The sequence below is a fragment of the Mauremys reevesii genome, linkage group 4 (assembly GCF_016161935.1).
Source record: "Mauremys reevesii isolate NIE-2019 linkage group 4, ASM1616193v1, whole genome shotgun sequence".
Lineage (NCBI taxonomy): Eukaryota > Metazoa > Chordata > Testudines > Geoemydidae > Mauremys > Mauremys reevesii.
The window spans coordinates 57,226,093-57,250,575 of record NC_052626.1 but is presented as its reverse complement, the minus strand read 5'-3'; the positions used below and the strand labels follow the sequence as shown (position 1 = coordinate 57,250,575).

The following is a 24,483-nucleotide window of genomic DNA, read 5'->3' as shown; positions in this document are numbered from 1 at the left end:
TTCTGACAGTGGCCAATACCAGGTGCTTCAGAGGGAGTAAACAGAATAAGTAATTCCCTTTACGGGAAGCAAGTATCAAGACTCACTGTTGTTTTAGAGGCTTCAGTTTTCAGGAACATAAATAGCTGACTGTGTGGTAACAGTGAGAATGGTAAGGAAAATTACCACCAAGGTGTGAGGGGGTTGAAACTTTGAGGCAAGTAGATGGTCAATTATAAAGAAATGGAGAGGAGTTTGTGGTTTGGTATATAGCAGTACCAGTGAAATAAAGAACCATATGAGAGAAGTCTGAGGAGCTACTTACATTATTACTAACAAAGCATCATTCCAGGGCTCCTGCATTAACTTTCTTTGGAATGCCCCAATGATATGCACAGGAGGGCCAGCCATGCAAAGAGGAGAGGTTTATGTTTATTAAGCACTGGGGAACCTTTTTGGAAAGTAGGATTCTATAAAGAAGGCAGGGTCTCCTCCTTAATCAACCAAAAAGGATTTAGACTGCTGGCAATGACAATGAAGATTTGGGGGAGTGAATTTTTAAAACTAGACTTATTAAGCTGCAGGCTTGCAAGTACTGCAAAGTACTTAAGTTGAAAATGAAATATGGTAGTAAATAGCAGAAGTACAAGGGAATCTGTGTATCCAATAGTGAGAGAGAAGCATTTATGTTTTAACTGGAAGGAAGTGCAGGAGAGGAATAAGGAAATAAACTGTAAGCAGAAAGAGGTTAGGTGAATTAAAAATAAAAGCTATAAATGCCTACATAATAATATGAAAAGTCTAAAACCAAGAATAGGTGAGGTGGACTATCTGGTATTGGGGGAATACCTAGATATTTTATCAATGGCATATGATAAGGTACATTACTAGCCTCTGGGTCAGGAGACTGAAATCAGTTAGCTGAAAGAGATTAGGGGGAAAAAAATCTAACAAAACCATTATAATGGGAGATTTGAACAACCTAAATCAGAGGTCGGCAACCTTTCAGAAGTGGTGTGCCGAGTCTTCATTTATTCACTCTAATTTAAGGTTTTGCGTGCCAGTAATACATTTTAACATTTTTAGAAGGTCTCTTTCTATAAGTTTACAATATATAACTGAACTATTGTTGTACATAAAGTAAATAAGATTTTTAAAATGTTTAAGAAGCTTAATTTAAAATTAAATTAAAATGCAGAGCCCCCCGGAGCAGTGGCCAGGACACAGGCAGTGTGCATGCCACTGAAAATCAACTTGTGTGCCACCTTTGGCACGCATGCCATAGGTTGCCTACCCCTGACCTAAATATAAAGCAGTTTAATGTCATAACACAAAATGGTGTAATAAACAAAAGATTCCAGAACTGCTTGTTTTGGAGCATACAAGGGGAGAGACTTTTCGTCTTAATATTGAGAAACATACAGAATTGATTCTTTGGATTCTTAGTACAGAGAAATGCAAAAGAGTTTAAGTGCAGTTGGCAATTACCGGAGAAGTACTGTAACATTGCAAGTAATGTTTATGCTTAAAATCCTTGCACAGGGTTGGAAGTAAGGGCAGACAAGAATACCAAAATAATTCTCTAACAGTGAAATCTAAGAAAGGGCTTTTTTTAAAATGAGGAAATTAGTTAGAAAAGTCTAAAAGGTAACAAGTTAAGAAATTGAAAATCACTGAACCATCATGGAAACTTTAGAGTCAACCCTGTTAAAGTCACTGAAGGTATGTATAGTGCTGAGAAAGAAAACAGCATAGTTAGGTGGCTAGCTATACTAATTTATTTAGGCCTCAAAATTATCCTTTTAAAAAATAAATCTCCAATTCAAATACAACAGGACAAAAACTTAGCAGGTTTGAAGAGGTGTTTGTAGGACTGAAATTAACGGGGCTAAAGTGAGAATTTGAATAATAGACCAAAATATAAAGAAAAATAATAGTACATTGTTTAAATATGCCAGGAACAAGAAAGCTGTGTAAGTGAGTCATCAGATTTGCTAGACCACCTGGTTATAAAAGGAGGCAATCAAAAAGAAGAAAGAAATTGGCAGGACTATCAACCTTAATACTTCAACACAAGCCGACCACACACTTCCTGACCTGCTGCTTGGAAACAAGTGAAGTAAATACCACACTAATGAAAGCTGCCATGTTAAAAATGTTTCTCGGGATTTTAGGAGAAGCAGCTGCAGAGGGTTTTATAAGACTGGGAATAGGCTTATATGGATTGCTGAGAGTGGCACCTGGGACAGGGTCCCTGCTCTGCTGCTCAGTGAAAGTGCTTGTTGTCTCTGAGGAGCTGTGCTGGCTGCCCAAGATACTGGTAAAATGAAGAGTCCAATCAATGCCTGCTCAGGGCTATTTCTGGCCAGCTCATCTAGGAACAGCAAGAAAATAAACAATAGTGTAAAAGTAACTTACTCAGCCTTCTCGGATTCTGCTTTTGTTTCTGTTTCATCTTCTTTTGTTATTTCAGACATCTAAAAACAAAAAGATATTAAAATTGCCATACATTTACTTTTAAATAAATCTTCTCAATTCTACTTAATGCTTTCTAAAAAACAAATAAAACAATCAATTACCACCGTGTTTCATTAACACTGGGTCACTTTCATGTTGTCATAATGCTAAATTTTTTTGCTTCTAAAACAAGTAGCAGACAACATTTCAATAGTGAAAACTTCTATCGTGATTCTTCCTCTAACAGGTTTTCAAGATATATTATTAATACAGTAATTGGTGCAGATGCCTGAATGACTCAAAGTAATAGTCAATGTAATGAGACTGGTGAAGTTACCAAAAAGGAATGGAGATGACTGAGCACAGATCATAGCCTAAAATTAGCTGGAGTACAGTGGTCACCATGAAGAATTTAACAGTTATGACTGGCATGTAAAATTAATGTAACTATGGCTTTGTATAATTTCTATACATAGAATGTGGAATAATGTGGATTATCACAAATATCAGCATGTCAATATCACAAATTCCACGTAATTGTTTAGTTTATAATAGTGGCAACATCTTCCTATTTTGTCAACATAGATTAAAGTAATTATATTCTATAAATGTAATCAAAATTAGCAGAATATATGTATATGTTTTATTTTTGCAATACTTCCCCCTTAAACTATCTATCTATTCCCCCATACCACAGTATCTAACTGCTTCACAATCATTCACGTATTTATCCTCAATCCCCTGTAAGATAAAGATGTGCTATTATCCCCATTTGACATTAATTTTTTAATGCCAAAACACTGTAGGGACTACTACTGTTTACTCAGATTTTTTCCCCCACAAATACTAAAGTATTTCAGTTTGAGGACTTTTCACATTAACTTTTCAATGCCAAAGCACTCAAGTTTTATTAGTGTGAATACTCATGAAAAGCAGTTTTAGATTAAATCAATCATAGAATATCAGGGTTGGAAGGTAGGCCATCTATTCTAACCCCCTGCTCAAAGCAGGACCAATCCCCAGACAGATTTTTGCCCCAGATCTCTAAATGGCTTCCTCAAGGGTTGAACTCACAACCCTGGGTCTAGCAGGCCAATGCTCAAACCACTGAGCTATCCCTCCTCCCTAAAATACTGAATAATTCATTGAAAGCCAATTCTGAACTGTGTATTAGATTGTAAAAATTTCACTTTGAGCTCCATTGATTGGTTATATGTCACATAATATTATTTCTGTTCCCTAACTGAATAACTTACATAATTCACATACATGAGAATTGTAAATTTCATAACTAATACAGAATTAGAAAGTCACAGTTTTGAATGATTGCAATAATTAACAAGTTAGAGCTATGGAGAGAAGAAATGGTTACTTACTGCAACTGTGGTTCTTCGACATGTGATGCAAATGTGTATTCCACTTAAGTGTGTGAGCACCCAGCGCACTGGAGCTGAAGAATTTTGCCTACCAAAATTAGAGGGGTGGTGTTCATGCTTCGTGGCCGAAGCTCCTCCCCGGCTATATGAGGCAGCACCACCCTGATCCCCCTCAGTTCCTGCATACCAAATGCACAGAGATGAGACGCTGAAGCAGTGGATGGAGGGTGAGTTGTGGAATATACTCTCTGCATCACATCTTGAAGAACCACAGTTAACTAAGGAGGACTTACTCAGTATTGATAGTTCTTCGATGTGCCCCGCCTCTAGGTGCTCCACTGTAGCTGTGTCAGTGTCCCTGTGCCTCTCTTCGGAGATTTTTGATAGCAGTGTCCTTTCAGCCTGCATATGCACCCTCCTTGCCTTGTGCTCTGCCTCAAGGCTATCTAGCACTGCACAGATGAACCACCTTCTCTACTACAGAGCCCATTCTTAAAGAACTCCAAAGCAGAGGGTAGGAGGGCAGGTCATGGAGCATCCAGAGTGGGACACCATCTCGAAGAACCATCGCTACCGCACAAGATGAGTAACTCTCTCTCTTTTGTGTGTCCCTATGGGTTCTCCACTGTAGGTGACTCCCTAGCAGGATTCCCTGGGGAGGGTTGTGCTTCTGCATTGAACTTAGTTCTGATGTCCGAACCGTGGAGCTGAAGATCGCATCAGAGGCTGTCGTGTGTAATGGCATAATGTTTTGCGACGGTATGAGCAGATGCCCAGGTTGCTGCCCTGCATATCTCTGTGATGGGGACATTCTTGATGAATGCAATAGAAGTGGAGATGGACCTTGTGCGGCATGTTCATATGCCAGAAGGAGAATAATAGCACTGGTTAGTGAAGTTGGAAACCCAGCTTGAATGTCTTTGAAATGATATTGCAGAGCCCTTGGACCTGTCTGCAATGGCTACGAACAGCTTAGTGGATTTCCTAAATTCTTTTGTCCTGTCCAAGTAGAACCTCAAGGTTCTCCTGACAGTCAGCATATGTAACACAGCCTCTCTGTTGCTGCAGTGAGGCTTTGGGAAGAAGGTCAGAAGGTGAATACGCTGGTGCATATGGAAGGAGGAGGTTACTTTGGGGAGGAGCTTCACATGTGGTCTCAGTGTGATGATGCCTACCAATTACTCTTCAGCCCCTTTCCTCACCCCCTCTCTCAGCTACTGAATATGCTATTCACCCAGAGATTGTCTGTGAAGAGGCTGCTTGCCCCTTAATATGATATGCATATGATACAAATAGGCGAGGTGAAGCACGAAATTATTTAGTCCTGTCCAGATAGAAGGCTAGACAACACCTGACGTCTAATGTATGGAAACACTACTCTTCTAGAGATGAATGTGGCTTAGGAAAGTATACCACCTGGTTCAAATGAAACTGAGAAACCACTTTAGAAAAAAATTTGGATGTGGTCGTAAAGTCACCTTTTCTTTGAAGATTTATGTATAAGGAGGCCTACCCATCAGAGCCTGCAACTCTCACACTTTCCTTGCGGATGTTACTGCTACCAGGAATGCAGTTCCTGGAGTGGAAAGGGACAAAATGCTAGGGGCTTGAACAGAGGTCCGATCACTACTACTAGGACTGAGGAATTGGTTCTTGGACCAGAGGATATAGATGAAAAAGCCCTTTTAAGAATCTTGCTACCATGGGATTGGATCTTCCCTAAATAGAGGGATGAAATGCCACTTTCACAATGAACTAAGTGCAAGTCTTGGTGACTGAAGGTTCAGTAGATACTCCAAGATGTCCTGGATGGAAGCCAGCATCGCTTGAATTCAACGAGCCAATGATCACATAGAAAACTTTTTCCATTTTGGCAAATAGGCCTGATAGAGGACTTTCTACTGTTGCGTAGAGCCTGCTGAACAGCTGCCAAACACTGCTCTTCCTCCTCCATCAGCCATGCAGCAGCCACACCATGAGATGCAGCCAAGTTTCTGAGTCAGTAGGTTGGGATGGAGAGGAAGCAGTATGGAAGGCTGAACTGACAGCGCAGAAGGTCAGGGAATCAGCACTGCCTCGGCCATGTTGGGGCAATAAGGATGATCTTGGCCCAATCCGCTTTCATCTTAAGGATGACCTGTGGGATGATCAGGACTATGAAATGCACAGAAGAGAGCTGACAGCTGAAATGGAAGGTGTCAGACAGGGAGCCCAGACTGAAGCCCCCATTGAGAGCATAACATATGACATTTCCTGTCGTCCCTTGTAACGAAGAGGCCAAGCACCAGAATGCCCCAAGTTGCGAAGATACTCTGGGGAATGCTTGTCTTCAGAGACCACTCAGGACTCAGCAAAAAATTCCTGCTAAGATGGTCCATGAGATGAACCCCAGACAAGTCGTCAGCCATTTGAGTGATACTCTCCTTGATGCAAAACTGTCACAACAGACCATTCTCTTGGCAGACCATCCTGGAGTGTGCTCCTCCTTGCTTGTTCACATAATACATTGCAATGGTATTGTTGGTAAATATGTGAATCGCTGAGCCCCTGTATGGATCTGAAAAGTGTGACATGCATTGTAACTGGCCCGAAGCTCCAGCACGCTGATATGCAGAGAAGACTCCTGCTCTGACCACACACACTGGACTTTCAGTGACCTCAGTCAGATGTACTTCTGACCCTATCAGGGAGGCATCAGTGACAACAGTCCTGGTTGGTAAGGGCTGGATGAAAGGAACACCCTAATAAACATTGTCGAGAAACATCCACCATTGTAAGAGGTCCAGGATCAGTGGAGGAAGACTAACTAATCTGTCTAAGGAGTGAAGAGTCGGACAGTAAAGAGTCTTGAGGCACATTTGGAGGGGTGAAGATGTAACCTTATGAACTGGACCACCAACATGCAAGTGGACATGTGCCTCAAGAGCCTCAGGCAGATTCAAACTGTCATGGAACACTGAGATTGCAGACTGAGGAAGAGGTGGCCAATAGCCTGAAAACAGTCAATTGGCAGAATTGCTCTTGAACTTAGAGTCTACTAGGGCCCCAATGAACTATTTTTTGTGTGGGAACCAAAGTTGACTTCCCGGTGTTTAGGACCCAGCTGTTGGTCGTGACTGAGCCCCAAGCATTGTGGCAATGGAAGGGAGCAATGACTGGAACACTGCTCTGGACCAAGCAGTCCTAATGGGTGCTTGGGGGCTGCTAGGGGAAGGTGTGTGGACTGTCAAAACCCAGAACCTGACTGCTTCCTCCTGTGGAATCTATGCCCCTTTCTGGACTATTTCCAAATCTCAGCAGAGGGAAAGTCTTCCCAAATGTGTGCTGTGAATGATACCACAGTTGTTGCTATTGACCCCGTAGTGATGCCTTCTCACCACCGGTGTATACACCCTTAAGGACTGAAGGGTAGCCCTAGAGTGTTTGAAGGAGTGCAGTCTCGTCTGTTTTATCTGAGAACAGCTCCTTGCCATCGAAAGGCAGATCCTCAGTGGCCTGCTGGACATTGGGAACAGTGCCTGAATTCTGCAGCCAGGAAGATCTCCTCATGGTCACCACAGAGGCCATCACTCTGGCTGAAGTATTTGCAACATACAGAGCAGACTGCAAAGAAGTCTTAGCCACCAAGCAGCCTTTGGTACAAAATACATGAAATTCCTCCACTGAGGCCTCGGGCAGTTGGTCTGTGAATTTAGACATAGCTGTCGAGCAGATAAAGTGGTACTTAAACAGAAGCGCCTGCTGATTAGCAATTCACATCTCCAAGGAAGACGAGGTGTAAATCTTCCTGCCCATCAGGTACATTTGCTTAGAGTCCTTCTCCTTTGGAGTGGACTTAAACCTGTCCTCTCAAGCTATATCATTCACCACAGTCACTACCAAGGAATTTAGGGGCTGGTGGGAATAAAACCCCTCAGATCCCTGTGTGGGAACAAAGTAGTGCTTTTCCAAGTGCTTAGCTGCTGGTGGTATCAAAGCTAGAAAGCTCCAGAGGACCTTAGCAGGTTCAAGGAGCACATCATTAATAAGGAGGGTGACACTCTCAGGGGCCAACAGCTGCAGGATATCCACTAAGTTGTGGGCATTCTCCTGCAGGAACTCCACCTGAACACCCAGGGAAGCAGCCATGCATCGCAATAGGTCCTGGTATGCCTTGAAATCCTCCAGTACTGAAGGGAAAGAAGAACCCAGCACTGCGGAATCGTCCATGGATGAGAATGAGGCAGTTAACTGTGTCAGAGCAGATCCTGCTCCAGGGCTGATGCGCCCCAGGCAGGATGACTCTGGAGACTCCTCAAGGGGAAGATACACCAGTACCTGGACCTGTAGCAGATTGATGGTCACTGCCACAGATCTGGCCAGAGATCCTGGCTTTGAGTGGGACAAAGAGTGGAACTTCTGTGACCAAGGAGCAGCATGAAGGCTACTGGTATGAAGAGGGCATTAGTGGCCAGTAGGCGCCCGGCCAGGGTCCCCTGTCCTGACCACAAGACGAGCGCCAATCCTGATACCTACAGTGATCCATGAATGGCCCTCACTCAGGCAATGGAGAGCAGGAGGAGTAAGATCCTGACTTTGATGCTGAGACGTCCCGGGCTTCAGGGAACAGCATCGGGACCAGCCCTGACGGTGCGAGCAACCAATCTGACTTGTCCTTAGCCCAGAATGATGAGGGGGCTGGCGCCGCCAGTGGAAACAGTACCATTGGTATCGCGTATGCCTCTGTTGCTTCTATTGATGGGAGCGGTGTCGACCCTGAAGTCAGCATCAGTACCAAAGTAACTAAGGCCTGGTCTACACTAGGCGTTTAAACCGGTTTTAGGAGCGTAAAACCGATTTAACGCCACAACCGTCCACACTAGGAGGCACCATATATCGATTTTAATGGCTCTTTAAACCGGTTTCTGTACTCCTCCCTAACGAGAGGAGTAACGCTAGTATCGGTATTAACATATCGGATTAGGGTAAGGGTGGACGCTGATCGACGGTATTGGCCTCCGGGAGCTATCCCACAGTGCAGCAGTGACCGCTCTGGACCGCAATCTGAACTCGGATGCAGTGGTCAGGTAGACAGGAAAAGCCCCGCGAACTTTTGAATATTTCCTGTTTGCCCAGCGTGGAGCTCCGATCAGCACGGGTGGCGATGCAGTCCGAAATCAAAATAAAGAAAGAGCTCCAGCACGGACCATGCGGATGTGATCGCTGTAAGGGCAGGCAAATCCGTTCTATCAGCGCTCCGTTACAGAAGATGAAATTCAGAATCCTTTTTTAAGAATCTCCAGACAGACGCCATAGCAGGGACTCAGCGCACTGCAGCGTGACAAGCGTAACGGAAAGCCAAAGAATCAAATGGACACTCATGGACTGGAGGACTGAAGCTATCCCACAGTTCCTGCAGCCTCCGAAAAGTATTTGCATTCTTGGCTGAGCTCCAAATGCTTCTAGGGTCAAACACAGTGTCCGCGGTGGGTCAGGGCATAGCTTGGCAATCTACTCACCCCCCCCACCCACCCCCAGAAGCGAAAGGGAAAACAATCCTCTGACTCTTTTACATGTCACCCTATCTTTACTGAATGCTGCAGATAGACACGATGCTGCAGCCGTCAACACCAACATCCTCACTCCCCCCCTGCCATGGGTGGCTGATGGTACAAAAGGACTGGTAGCCATGATCATCTTAGTTCCAATTTATGGAAGGGTTTGGATGGTGCAGTATGGCTGGTAACCATCTCTGCTGTCATGCAAAAGCAAAAGCATGCTTCTGTGTAGCGCTGCTGAATCGCCTCTGTGAGCGGCATCTAGTACACATACGGTGAGAGTCACAAAAGGCAAAACAAGCTCCATGATTGCCATACTATGGCATCTGCCAGGGCAATCCAGGGGAAAAAGGCGCGAAATGCTTGTCTGCCGTTGCTTTCCCAGAGGAAGGAGTGACTAACGACATTTACCCAGAACCACCCGCGACAATGATTTTTGCCCCATCAGGCACTGGGATCTCAACCCGGAAGTTCCAAGGGGCGGGGGAGGCTGCGGGAACTATGGGATAGCTAGGGAATAGTTACCCACAGTGCAACGCTCCAGAAGCCGACGCTAGCCTCGGACCGCGGACGCACACCACCGAATTAATGGGCTTAGTGTGGCCGCGCGCAATCGATTTTATAAAATCTGTTTTACAAAACCGGTTTATGCAAATTCGGAATAGTCCCGTAGTGTAGACATACCCTAATAATGCAGAAGCGGAGGGTGGTGACTGCTGCCACAGCAACATTGGCAGCACCGGCGACAGGGATACTGAAGAAGTTCCAGGTGCCAAGGAGGGGTCAAGTCCTGTACCGGCCCCATTTCCACTGAGTGTGGAATGGAAACATCAGGGTGCAGTGCTGACAGACCCATAGGTTTAGCGGCCTGCCCAGCCAATGGGGCTATAAAGGATGCAGCCCTGGCACAGTCCTGGACCAAGGGAAAGGTTGGGACAGACAGGCAGAGGAGGTCCACTGCTGTCTGACACCACTGGCATGGAAGCAGTCGTTAACAGCATCACCCTTGTTGGTACCGGACCTAACGGGCACCCTGGGGCCTAGAGTCAATGTACAGGGTCTCTGCCCTCCCTGTGTGATGCTCAGGAGTGGTTGACAGGACATGTTCCATCCCACGCACCAGCATTAATCCTGTGCTGATGCACACTCCTTCTGGAGGAAGGAGATGAGTCCCCATGGGACCTGGAGCAGCCTCAGTTATTCTTATGCAACCTTTTCCTCGGCACACATCTCTGTATCTTTGGAGAGGTGCCAGCTCCAGGACACGAAGCAGCAAAACCCAAGGGAAACCTGCCATCTGATGAAGGCCTTGGTGCCAAAGGAGGCTGCATGGCCAGTTCAAGCAGATGCTGCTTCAGAAGAAGATCCCTTGCCACGTGAATCTGTTTCATGAACAATCTTCAAATCAACCTCCGTTCCTTGCCATTGGCTTCACCCTAGACACAACAAGCACCACAGGTGGGGATCATTATTGGGGATCGTCCCCCCACATGACAGACAATGTTTAAACCCTGGTGAGGACATCATCAGGGAACACTTAAACTACAACCAATTATTAGTAAGTCTAACACTATACTATGAGTATTAATGAACTACATACAACTAGAAAAAAGTAACTGAAAAGAGGATTGAGAAGTTGAAAACCTCACAGAACTCCGACTCCAGTCATGGGTGCCAAGAAGGAACTGAGAGGGATTGAGGTGGCACTGCATCATGTAGGCAGGGGAGGGGCTACAACCATGAGGCACGAGCGCCCCCGTCCTTCCCACTCCCATGGGTACTGCTAGGCAAAATTCTTTGGCTCCCATGTATTGTGCGCACACACACCTAAGTGGAATATACAGCTGCAACTACTTGAAGAACCAAAAATTTATATTTGATTGGTCACAATTAATGATTCAAACGATCTGCATTAATTCCAAAAGAAATGTGAGAATAATAATTAACAACAAATACATGTAAGAACTTTGCAATCACTTTGGGAATAGAAAGAAAGGCAAAATTTGTTGGAAAAATATATATTACTTGTTCAGGCTTACTAGGGACCTTAATTTCAAAGCAGAGTCACTCTGTTCAATGACCATGTCCTTTAAATACCTCAGTACTAATGTAAATACAACAAACTATCCATATAAAATGACATGAAATTGCTACTATTTTATAAGGAATTTGTTCAAAATGAGATTTGACAATGGAATAGTCATAAGTAAAATTTTTATTTTAAAGAAAGTGTATATAAAACAGACATAAATAAATAAACTGGCCAGTAAATGGAAAATATAATTTGATATGCAGGAGAACATGGTAATACACATTTCATGGGGGCTAAAAGCTTGACAACAGAGTAAATAGTACATTATATAGTCATGTAGTGGCGGTTTATACTGAAAACTCCTAGAAATCATATCAATGCCTTAAAAGGGTTCGGCTAAAACCCATTATAGAAGAGAAATCTTTGAAATGGCCTAATACAAGTAGAGATGGATCTATACTGCAGAGTTTAAAGAACAGGAGTACTCATGGCACCTTAGAGACTAACAAATTTATTTGAGCATAAATTCGTTAGTCTCTAAGGTGCCACAAGTACTCCTGTTCTTTTTGCGGATACAGATGAACACGGCTGCTACTCTGAAAACTGCAGAGTTTAGATATCCTCACAATTTGAAAAGGTATTTGGATCCAGAGTTTTGGTTCAGGCCCATATTTAAATGGAATTACACTCAATTATGTAGGGATTTAGTGAAGTGGAACAAGATAAACTGTTCACATCGGGGAAGGACAATTAAAAATAAAGTAAATATTAAATTAACAGTAAATCAATAAATTCAGGCAAAGCTATTTCAGAGAGTAGGAAACAAAGGACAGTTTATTAAGTGTAATCAATTAAGCAAACAAAATAAATAAGTTAAGGGGATAATCAGGTATAATTATGGATGAAGAGTATTAAGGAGGAGGCTGAAAGGCAATTACAGAATAGGAAGTTAGCAACTAGGTCTGGAAAGAACCTAGGACACTTTGGGTGCTACTACTCTTTTTGTTCTGTGTTTGTAAAGTGCATGGCACAATGGGGTTCTGGTCCAGGACTGAGGTTCCTAGGTGCTAAAGTAATGCAAATAATAAATAGTAATAATACTGTAATCTAAATGAACAACAAAAATAATTATTATTAAGTTAAAACGAGGCAGACATATTGGCCTAAGCTCCTTTCCGGCAAATTATTCTTTGTTATAAGATTTAGATAATAAAATATAAGAAAATGACATTCCCAGAATATGTATCTCATAGGAACAGCAATTGAGTGAGCAAATAAGTTTAGTTATTACTGGAACTTTTAGTAATATAGAATACATTTTTGCTGTAAGGGGCAATAAATTTGTTCCACCTACCTGTGCTTTTCCTTTCCTACGAACAGCGCTTTCCAAAGAGGGAGGGGTATCTGTACCAACTATTTCTGCAACATCACCAAGTCCAGCATCATGACCATGTTTTGAGCCACCTTCTTTTTTTGCATGAATGCCAAAAATATCTGACATTATGTCCGTTTCTCCTTTTTCACCTTTCACAAACTGCACAAATTCAACTCTAATTCCATGCTCAATGCCTTCAACCTTCTCTGCTTCTATGACATCATCATGGATTCCAAACTGTGTTGGGTCAGGCATGTCCCCTAATATTTTGGTAACTTTGATGTTTTTGGCTCCTTCAACCAGGCCACCCCCAAACACAGTACTCCAGAGAATCTGGAAAATCCCCCATACGATGGTGAAGAACAACTGGAATAACCCTACAAATAGCATCCAGAAAAAGGAGAAAAACACTTTCACCAATTCTTTTATAGTCATCTTTCTAACTTTTCTGTACTGTTTCCTAAGGTTCCTTAAAGTGACCATTTTTAAAAAGTGGGCAGCATTCCTCTTCACTGCAACACAGGCCATTGCAAAAGCTGAAGCTGATTCCAGAGATTTTTCTTCTTCCTCATCATCTCCAACTTCCATTACATAATAAGGCTCATCTTCTTCCTCCTCTTCAGGTCGTTCAGCTGAATCTGATTCGGAGATCTGAGATGCTAACTGCATTTCAAAGATTGTGTCCTCACAGAAATTCACAAAGAGCTCCATTTTCTCTTGTTCTCCTCCTTCATTTACAACATCAAATATGAACTGCCTTTTGGATTCTTTCACCTGTGGCTTCTCCCACTGCATTCTACTGGATTCACTGATTTCAAAGTAAACTCTTTCAATTTTCTTGGCTCCACCCATTATTTCAATGCGGCCAAGGTAAGGTTCAAAGTAATTAAGTACACTTGCTGCTGGATCTAGTAAGCACCGAAGGCGTGAATCATTTGGCATGTGCTCTGAAAGGTTAGTTAACAAGACTGCCACATTAAATCCAATGTCTTTGGCTGGCTCATGGAATCTGTCCACAAAATCAACATAATTAAACATGTCATTTTCATCAGCTTCTGCACAGGACAGCAGGAATTCAAGTTCTGACTGTGTGTATTGTTTCTGACCTTCCATTGCTTTCTGGAATTCTTTCTTTGAGATGATGCCTTTACCATCTGGATCATATTCTTTGAAAGCATCTGAGCTGGTTAGGTCTTTCAATTTGAGGAACATGTCGAAGAACTTCAAGATCATTTCTACATTGCTAGATGATTCTACCAGTGTGTCCACCATCTGTTTTCCGATAGTCCCATTTACAACATTACCTACATTATATGTTAAAACAGTAAATTATTTGGATCTATAAAAACATGTAAAAATAAGTTAATTTCATATTTATGTTCAGAAACACTACCAAAAAACACTTTTCCAATTTTATTCTTAAATCTCCATAATTTTCTTGTAAATACGTTTTTCTGCATTGTCTTTGCTCTTTCAACATTACGTGCACCTTATATAATTCTCGTTTAAACATTTTTTAATAAACACTAAATAGCTTTTTGCACTGGCATAATAAAAATGCAATTAAAGAACAATTCTGAAAGATTAATTATTGCATTGTGACAGCTCAGCTTCATAACACTGAAAGTAATAACACATAATTATAAAAAATAGATCTGACCTTCAAGTAGTGACAACAGCATCACAACCATATCCTTCAGGAGATCCAACAATTCCTTAAGTAATTCAATCTGACTGGAATCCTGCAACATAAATGGTGTACACATTTTTTTCTTATAAAGAAAAGATACATTTAACAGGAAGAAACAGCACTTGGGATGGTTATCACATACAGTCCTAGTAAACACAGACGCATCAGGATGGTTCACAGTCATTTCTATTATGATATATTACAATAATCTCATACAATACAATGTGCCCAACTAGAGCAGATGTGTGAGCATTGGGGTATGTTGTAATAAAGTACTGAGGACTACTGAAGTGGAGACTATTAGTGAGGGAGAGTCTTATTAATTTGGCTAATCCATATATGAGAGAATACACATAAAAAATCCATCCCCCCAACATAGCACAATACATTAGGATTCATATTACTAAAACTTTAAAATGTTTACAGAATATACCAGAGTACATTAATTAATATAACAAGACCAATATGGATTTAGGTGCCTAACTTTAGGAAGATAGGCACCCAAGTTTGAAAATTCTGCCCAAGATTCATGGTGGTGAGAAGGATGTTTATATGCAGATCAAAGGGGAAGAGAGTACAAGAAAGGGAGGGGAATGCTGATTGGAAGTGTGAGAAGCATTGCTGCTCCTCTAAAGTGAAGGAAGTGGCTGCTGGCTGTCAGCAGTGGCTCTCTTTTCTCCTGTGTGGGGGATGTACATCTAGGCTGTTCCTGGAGCACCAGCTCCGTTTTTCTCCCAGTTCTCCCCATCCTGTAATTCCTTGTCATCATACCATATATACTTGTATACAAATCAATTTGGTTTATGAGACAATCAAAGCATTTTTATCAATGTTTACATCAAAACTGGGTGGTGGAGGAGCACGAGAGGAGTAGCTTATCCATGGGTGAGGTTACAGATGAGTAACTAAAACTAAATCACAGTTATCAAAATAAATGAACATTTTGTGATCAAGTAATCTTAATTTTTTTTTTATGTTTGCTCAATCACTAAGTGACAAAATTTGGTAATCTGCAGTGGTGAAGTTGCGAAGCTCATATTTTTATTACTAGAAAATGACATGATTATTGACATTATTCAAAAATATAAAAGCATTCGGGCTTTAGAAAACTGTAAAACTATAAAAGCGGCAAAGAGTTCTGTGGCACCTTATAGACTAACAAACATATTGGAGCACGAGCTTTCATGGGTGAATACCCACTTCGTCGGATGCATGTGCTCCAATACATTTGTTAGTCTATAAGGTGCCACAGAACTCTTTGCCGCTTTTACAGATCCAGACTAACACTGCTACCCCTCTGATACTGTAAAACTATGTGTTTTATACCTTTTGGGGTAGCTTGTGTTTGTCAGTGTTAAGTCAGTTTAATTCAACTCCAGGAAGATATAGATACAAAATACAATAAAAATACACTAGTTCATCTTGAAGGTTACACATTGGTAACACAGGGGCTGGTTCGTTAGCTATGTGATTTGTTCTGAACACTATGCAAGAGATCCACATTCAAATGCTGAGTCTCTGGCTCCCTAAAAGCAGGCAAACTCTTTATGTTGTTCTGCAGAAACAACTCAGGCCAATCTAAGAACAATAGTGATGGGTTTCAAAGAGTTCCATCCCACTTTCCTAAACTGGAAGGAAGGCTAATGTGACATGAGAAAGGCGGGAAGTAAACTGCAGAGTAAAACTTGCTGAAAACTGTCTGATGGAAAATTTTCCATTTGAAAATACCAATGTAATTAAACCAAAATGTTCTGCAGGAGCAAGTCAATGCCATTGAAACTTTTGATGAAAATCAGACAAACAAGCTGCCTGGTTCACCTTCCTGGGGTCCCAGATACTACTCCCCCCTGCTTCCCTTGTTACTGGGAAGCTTGGTTTCTCAGAACCCTTGACTCCTCAGCAGCCCACCAGGCAAGCATCTGGACAGACCAAGAAGCTGACAAGCCAAAAAAAAATTCATTTCCCTCCAAATGGTATTTTTCTTGTCTTTTCTTCCTGAGAAAAATTTTGAGTTTTCTTGCAATTCGGAATAATATTTTTTGTGGGGGGGGGGATTGGAAAATCCCATTCCCACACAGCTCTACTGGAGAGGGAGGAAGCTGGTAGGTCATTTTACTCCTGAGGGCATTCTGTGCCAAAAAAATAAAAATTCTGCACACAATATTTTAAAATTCTGAAAGTTTTATTTGTCAATAAATAAATGCAGAGGCTCCAACATGGCATTGAGGAGCTCAGGCCACTGGCTGCACGAAGGTGGGAGATCACCCTGCAGCCCCCCATCCCCACCCATAGGACACAGACTCAGTGGTGAGGCTGCACCCGACCCTGACACAGCATAAGGCCTGAGCCTGCCCCAGCCCCAGAAACACCCTTGGGCCCTGCCTCTCTGTGCACCAAGTGAGGGCAGGCAGGCTCAACAAGGCAGGATCTAAGTGTGAAGGGGATCAGTGTGGGGGGATCCAGGTGTGGGGTGAGAGGATTCTTTGTGGGACAATCTGGGTGCAGGCAGCTCAGTGGGGGGGGGGTCTAGGTGTGGGGGGATCTGGATGCACATAGGCTCATTGTGTGTGGGGGGGGTTCCAGGTGCAGGGGCAATGGGACTCTGCAGGGGAAGGTGGTTGGGGCTCAGTGGAGGGGTCTGCGTGTGGAGGTCTCAGCAAGAGAGTTTGGGTACTGGGGGAGTGGGGCTTGGTGGGGTGGGGGTCTGGGTGCAGCTAGTTGGGGGTCAGTGGCATGGGGGTCTGGATGTGGGGGCTCAGGGTGGTGCAGGGTGTATGGAGCTTGTCAGTGTAGGGGTTTGAGTGCAGGGAGCTTAGTGGGGGGTGGTCTTGGTGCAGGGGTGGGGGTTCTGAGTCAGGGGTCTGGATGCAGGGGAGCGCCAAATACAGGGGTTGAGGTCCAGTGGGGTGGGGTTCAGGTATGGAGGATTCTGGGTGTACGGAGTGAGGCTTGGTGGGGATGTCTGGGTATGGGAGGTCTGGATGCATAGGGATTGGGTGGATGGGGGACCAGCTCTCCATACAGTGACCCCCTCCCCCTGCAGCTGAGGAGCGATGGGGGCAGGAGAGGATACCGAGCTTCCTGCAGCTGGGAGAGGTTTCTGGGTCTGCGTCTGGCACAGTCCCAACCACGCCTTGGTAGGGGAAGAGGAAGTCCTGTCCCCTCCTGCCTCCAGCCCAGCCGGGACTAGCAGCTGTTCCAGGCTCAGGGTAGGAGTCACTGGGTGGGGTGTCCCCAGCCTTGTGGCAATTTACCTCTCTGCCGGCTGCCTGAAACGATGTACCTGCACTGCTCGGGAGTGGTGTATGACTGCTCTTGCAGCTTCCCTTTGTTACCCTGTCAGAAAGTCTTTTTTCTACAGGGAAGCAAAGAAATCAGCGGGGAACATAAATTCTGCTCATGCACAGTGGTACAGAATTCCCGCGTAAGAACCTTTAAAAATAACCTGCATCTATTATCACAATGCAAATTGTAAATATGCTAATCGGTTCTGTTCTTTTTTGACATAGATGCAAATATCTTATCAGTGAAATGAGGATATTACTATTTATTTCTTTAAAACATTTTACTGTATTTTTTTTAAATCTAAAGCAAATGTGATGGATGCCATATAGAAATTTCTATTATACTGAGAGATTTTCATGAGCTTTCTTGTTACATAGCTATTGCTGAAAATGGTAAACATCTTAGAAAACTGTAGAACTTAAATGCACCACTTTTATGTTCTCAACTAATGAAAAGCACCTAATTTCAGAGACAAATCTTTTGAAAAAAGCAAAAACCACCAAATGTTATTTAAAGTGGCTTTGAATAAGGAGCTTCAGACTCATTAACATGGTACTTGTAGGCTGGCCATTAAAAAAAAGTCCCTTAGCCATAAAAGGGCAATTAGGTAATGAATGATGTGTCTAAAGAGATAATTGAAGCACACTGTATGTGGACATATTTAAGAGGTTAGCTGACTCACTTAAGCACAGGAGGAGAATCATAATTCATAGAGCAGAAGGCCCAACAGTTTTTTCTAGGGCTATCATCTAAGTTTAGGGCTGTTACATAATGAAAATAAGAATGCTATACACAACTGAACAGAGATCATACTCTTAATTGACTTATAGCTTTCACTGCACATTTTATTGCATTTTATGCTTATATAGATGCACTATAGATAATTGTGGAACAACTGAAAATACCTTAGAGAGTTTCATTTGCATGTTAGCAAAGACATGAAGGAAGCCAACAACTGCATCCCACAGCCTACTGTGAGCCAGACTCTGCTGGTTACCTATGCAAGGACCCTAAAAATAAAGAAAAACACATATTTTCTTTACGCATCAATTGGGATAAGAAATACTTTTCCTATTTAAGGCTCCTAGTTGAGCAATCCAAGAAGTAAGTACAGTTTTCCATTAAGTTATTCTAAAATGTCTTCCAAAATATAATCACCACATATGTTGTGAATGTTATGCATATAGACAATCACAAAAATATCTATAGATTTTCACATTATGGACCAGATCCACAATTGATGTAATTGAGCATAGCTCAGTTCAAATCAATGAAGATGAAGCTATGTCAATTGCCGACTTACACTAGCTGAGGATCAGGCAGTGTATATGTAAATACATTTGCTGTAAATATTGAAATTTGAACATCCTGTGTCAGGTTTCCATTTACCTGGATATATTCTGTAAGTGAGTTGAAAATCTGTTTGGTAACAGCCAAAGCTTTAGAGAAGTTACGCTGTCCAGATTCATCAATCACGTTTTTTCCTGAATAGTACCAATAGAAGTCACTAATTGATTCCTAAGAACAAATGACAACATATTATATTTTTCCACTCTCATATTATATGTTCAGCAATTACCATACAGTATCACATCAACAGAAATTGAAATGGTAGATAGGATTTCACATTTTTATGTGCTTTTATTTCTAACCACAATAATGTTATACAACTTTGTCCAACTATGTATTCTGCAGTTATCAATACTGAAATGCATTATCACTCAGTTGTTTTACAAAGGCATATCTGACAGTTATGGGCTATTTAAAAATTAAGATAACAAGTGCGTACACTTTAATATTAAAGCTGTTAGTTACAGGTCAACTTCATATACAGGATTACCACACTAGTAATCACAAATGAAATTAAGTCCATCCAAAATATGTGCAGCCATGAGCATGTGCACCAGGTGAGGGAGCAGAGGGTGCAGGCAGCTTCCTGATTCACCCGCACAGGGGTGGGCACAAAGTGATGTTTGTGATACTCCCTGTGCAAAGACTACACAAAGCTAGTGCTGCTCCTCTTGTTAGCTTCACAAAAGTGCAAGGGGAGGGGAATAATTTATTCTTTGTTTTGTCTTTGTCTTTTTTTTTTTTTACCTGAAGACGTAAGAGATAGTCAACAGTACTGATAATAATATTCACTGTTGTAGTGTTGCCCATCTGAGTACGCAGGAAATTCTGAAAATCTGAAATCACAAATAATTTGTGTTTGATAAATATGTATGTATAAGAAACAAAAAAATAGGAGATTATTCCACTATATTAAAGAGGAAAGTTACTCTTATAGCTACTAATTGTGAAAGACCATCTCATATACACTACACTGAAAAGCACTGATGCTTATCAAAGATTCTGGACATTTTATTGAAATATATCATAATTTAAACATATAACAAGAACTTTTTTGTGACTATCTTGCCATCTATCTTTCTATTAATGGTGAGATGCACAAATTCTGGAATGTCATTATGACTGTTATTTAAAGAGTGAAAGTTGATTAGATTGCATGGTTTGTCACATTTTGAAAAACCACTTTAGCTTAGAGTATTGACTGGATTACCTTTAGCAAAAAACAGAAAGTCAATTTGAACAGCATCAATACTAAGGACATCTGTCCTTCCTTTTAAGAGCCTGAATACAATCACTTCCCTGAAAATTCATTCCAGTCTACTTACCATTGTTATGACCTTCACAAAGCAGCTGTAAAAATCTAAACAGATCTCGAGTAAACTCATCATTCTGTAGCACTTTCTCACCTTGAAAATATATAGTACAATGAATGTGATCATTGTTTATTATGAAACATGCAAAACATATATTCTTCAAACAGCATCCTTCAAAATAAGTGATTCTAATAAAAAGCAAATACTGTAAGCTGCTTTAAAGTAATTTTAAATAAATGTACTGAGAGTAATGATAATAAAACAAATTATGAAACAGAAAAAGCAAAAGCCAAAATATTTAGCACTCCAATGCATTCATGGTAAAAACTACTGGACTAAAGTTCTAATAAGTAAATGGTTAGTTGTCAATAAAACCATGCCTTAAATATGAAAGACACTTCTTTAATTAAGCATCAAACTCTTTGTCCAAGCTCAACACGCAACCTGCTGCAGACCATAAAACTAAACCTAAAGGATGTCTGGGAAGATGCAATTAAAGAAGATTTCTTTCTGTATTTGCAACACACAATAGCATCAAAAGCTGTAAACCCAAACGTACCACGCTCACGAACGATGACTGTGGATCAGAGAAAAATAATAAGAATACAGGATAAGCAAATTGTAAGTTACATGATAATTTCCGTTCAAATGTTTACTGCTAGAATTTTAATAAACATTAACCATGTTAAAAAGACTAATCTAATCCTAATTTTAATGGGGCTATCAATAAAGAGAGCAATGCGCTAAAACAGCTCTGAAATTCCAGTTTTAGAAGGAAGCGTAATAAACTCTTTAATTGTTACTTGAATTAAATGGGTTTTATTCATTATACTTACGAGTTCCTTCTTCAGTAACCATTCCAAGGCCTTCTGCTTTATTCTGTCTCTCAAATGCATTCAAGTCAAGAACACTTTTAACAAAGCACAGAAAATTGAGAAAGTTCTGCTGCTGTATGTAACGGCAAAATTAATTTCCTCTATGAACTCTTTGGAAGCCTTGACCCACATGTTTTACCCATTGTGATACACACAGACTTGTATATATAAAGTGAAACATGTTTTAAATAAAAGGGTTTGGAGGGGGATATGGGTCCAGTGTCTGTTTCTGAAAAGATACAGGTTTAAATCTCCTCTTGATATACACCTATTACTACCATTAATATCAAGAGGAGTTACACACCTATATGTAGAAGAGAAAAGGAACACAAAATATTGATTAAATCCTGTCCCAACCCCCCCCCCACCCCAAACGGTCATAATTTGAGTTCACTTTATTTCTCATTTGTATGGTTTCTACCAAACTGTTATCATTTAAAAGGAACCTGTTGAGAGTCTAATTGTCTTGCAAAGTCAAAATGTATTGAAAGATTGATTTCTACTCCTGAGGGCATTCTGCACCAAAAAATTAAAAATTCTGCACACAATATTTTAAAATTCTGCAAATTTTGTCAAAGAAATCAGGAGGCTCCAGCATGGAATTGGGGAGCACAGGCCACTGGCTGCACAGAGGTGGGAGATCACTGTGTAGCTCCCCGCCCCCTCCCCCGGGACAGGGACTCGGTGGTGAGGCTGCACTCAACCCTGACATAGCACAAGGACTGGGTCTGCTTCAGAAACACCACAGGGCCTCAGCAAGGCAGGATCTAAGTGTTCAGGGGCTTAGTGTGGGGGGATCCAGGTGTGGGTTGAGAGAGTTCTGTGTGGGGCAATCTTGGTGCGGGCTGCTCAGTGGTGGATCTGGGTGTGGGAGCTTGTTGGGGGGTTCTGGGTGCAATGGTATGGGACTCTGCAGGGGGGTCCAGATGAAGGTGGTTGGGGCTCAGCAGGGGGTCTGGGTGTGGGGGGGACAGAGCATGGCGGGGGATCTGACTGTGGGGGGCTCAGTGGGGGGTTCAGATACTGGGGGAGTGGGACTCAGTGGGGTGTGGATCCAGCTGCATCTGGTTGGGGCTTGGTGGGGAGGGGATCCAGGTGCGGGTGGCTTGTCGCAATGGTCCAGTTGCAGGGGGAGTGGGGCTCATCAGCGGGGTTCTGAGTGCAGGGTATGTGTGTGAGAGACTCGGCAGGAGAGTCTGGGTATGAGGGGGTCTGGATGCACAGGGTTTGGGTGGATGGGGGAGCAGCTCCCTGTACAGTGATACCTGCCCCTGCAGTGGAGGAATGATAGGTGCAGGAAGCGGGGTGGGGGATTTTCAGAGCTTCCTGCAGCTGGGGAGAAATCTGGGGGTGGTCTGATCTGGCTCTGACCTCCACATCCCAGCCGGGACTAGCAGCTGAGCCCGCCATAGGATAAGAGCCACCAGCCGGGTCTTCCCAAGTCCTGCTCCCTGCCCCACAGTAATTTACCTCTCTGGCGGCTGCCCTGGACACCCGAAACAAACTGCTAGAGAGGGTCGCATGACCACTCTTGTGGCTTCCCTTTGCTTCCCCATCAAAAAGTCATTTTTCTGTGGGGAAGCAAAGAAATCTGTGGGGGACATAAATTCTGTGCATGTGCAATGGCGCGGAATTCCCCCAGGAATAATTTTTATTGCTAATACAGCAAAACTCATTTCCCAGAACAGAAGATGGTAAGCTCTCTCTGTACACTGGTGAAATAATTGTATTTCTCTAATCTGAATACATTTTAAATTTTTTAGCTAGTGTAGTTCATTTAGTTTCACAGTGACACATGCACTTGTTTTTATTCACAGTGATATTATTAAAACCAAAAACTGAAACACTAGCATATTGTTTCCAGTGTCCTTTACATTTTATGGTCTGTCTTCAAATGAACTTTGTTTTTACTATTGCCCAGTAAGACACACATAAGCAACAGGCACTACTGTCATTGCAGATCACCACTGAGCTAAAACCTACTAAATGCTGTATTACTCTTACATGTGCTTGCTAAGAAACACAAGGTCAGCCTACGCTTTCTTTTCTCTTGGAAGAATATTCCACAGATGAACTTACTCTTCTTAAGTGCCTAAGATCCACAAATACAATTCCCTCTAGATCAATTCCCAGCTCAGTTGTCGACTGCTGTAATCCAACCTTCAAAATGCACCAACTCTGAGCAATTAGTCACCAACCTAGATGCTACTAAAGCTGTAACAACATGGTTTGTGCTTTTACCTGCAAGACTGCATTAAGCCAGAGAGACTCTGAAAAAATCCAGCATCCTTCTTCTCTTTAAGGTAATCTAACATTTTCTAGAGGAGAGAGAAATTTAGGAAAAACTATATAAAAATCATCATAATTTGACAATTTGCCAAATTATCATTGTCATATTGACAAAACTGGCCAGTAATATATTTGATCTTGCTCTTATTAAAATGTAGTTTGCTCTAGCTTAATCATATTAGTATGTATCTAACTGTTCAACCAGCAAGACTATTACTCCCCGCATTTTTTGCCATCTAATCTAAAATTAACCAAACTCCTCCTAGCATAAGAACAGTAGTAATAAACTACATTTCTCAAAATAATATGCTTCCTTTACAAAGAGAAGACTTGTAAAAGTTAAATATTGTTACCTGCTGAACTAAGGTATTACCAGCATTTAGAATGGCAATGCCAAGTTTTAATGTTTCAATAACCATGGGGCCCAGTTCACCTGTCAAAACAATCATATAATAATTAAAATCTGTGCTAACATAACTGATTAGATTGGAAAAACAGAACAGAGACTATACCTAATGTAGTTCATAATATGCATTTAATTTTGATTTATTATATACCATGCAATTAGTAAGCTGATATATTTATATAATTGCATATAGGTTTAACATAATTTAAATACTTTTCAGAACTTTACCTTTGCTTGCACTAATCATCTGAAGAACCATCTCAGCAGCTCCGCGATCGTGCAGACGAGCTTGCTGATAAAGAGTTTTCTGCTTTTCCATTTCTTTCTCCTGAGTTTGGAAACAAACACCACAATGAATGCACTATTTGCATGTACATACAGCATGACCAGTATGGCTACAGAGTCAGATTAGCGGCACCTAGGCAGAGCTTGGCTGGACCACAAAATCTGATCCATAAAGCACCAAGTGGCCAGAAGATAGGCTTCTCTCTCAAACTGCTCCATTGTTTAAAGGAGAGT

The 24,483-nt window shown here is 41.9% G+C and overlaps 1 protein-coding gene across 1 annotated transcript in view; it reads right to left on the bottom strand.

The window, feature by feature from the left end:
* The window catches only part of RYR3 (ryanodine receptor 3), a 637,001-nt gene that overhangs the window by 54,308 nt on the left and 558,210 nt on the right, over positions 1-24,483 (bottom strand). Inside the window, 12 exon segments of the mRNA XM_039536203.1 lie at positions 2,398-2,456; positions 12,736-14,060; positions 14,417-14,498; positions 18,637-18,741; positions 19,121-19,249; positions 19,829-19,917; positions 20,407-20,487; positions 20,954-20,971; positions 21,231-21,304; positions 23,511-23,587; positions 23,912-23,991; positions 24,193-24,292. Of these exon segments, the coding sequence (XP_039392137.1) occupies positions 2,398-2,456; positions 12,736-14,060; positions 14,417-14,498; positions 18,637-18,741; positions 19,121-19,249; positions 19,829-19,917; positions 20,407-20,487; positions 20,954-20,971; positions 21,231-21,304; positions 23,511-23,587; positions 23,912-23,991; positions 24,193-24,292 (2,219 nt within the window).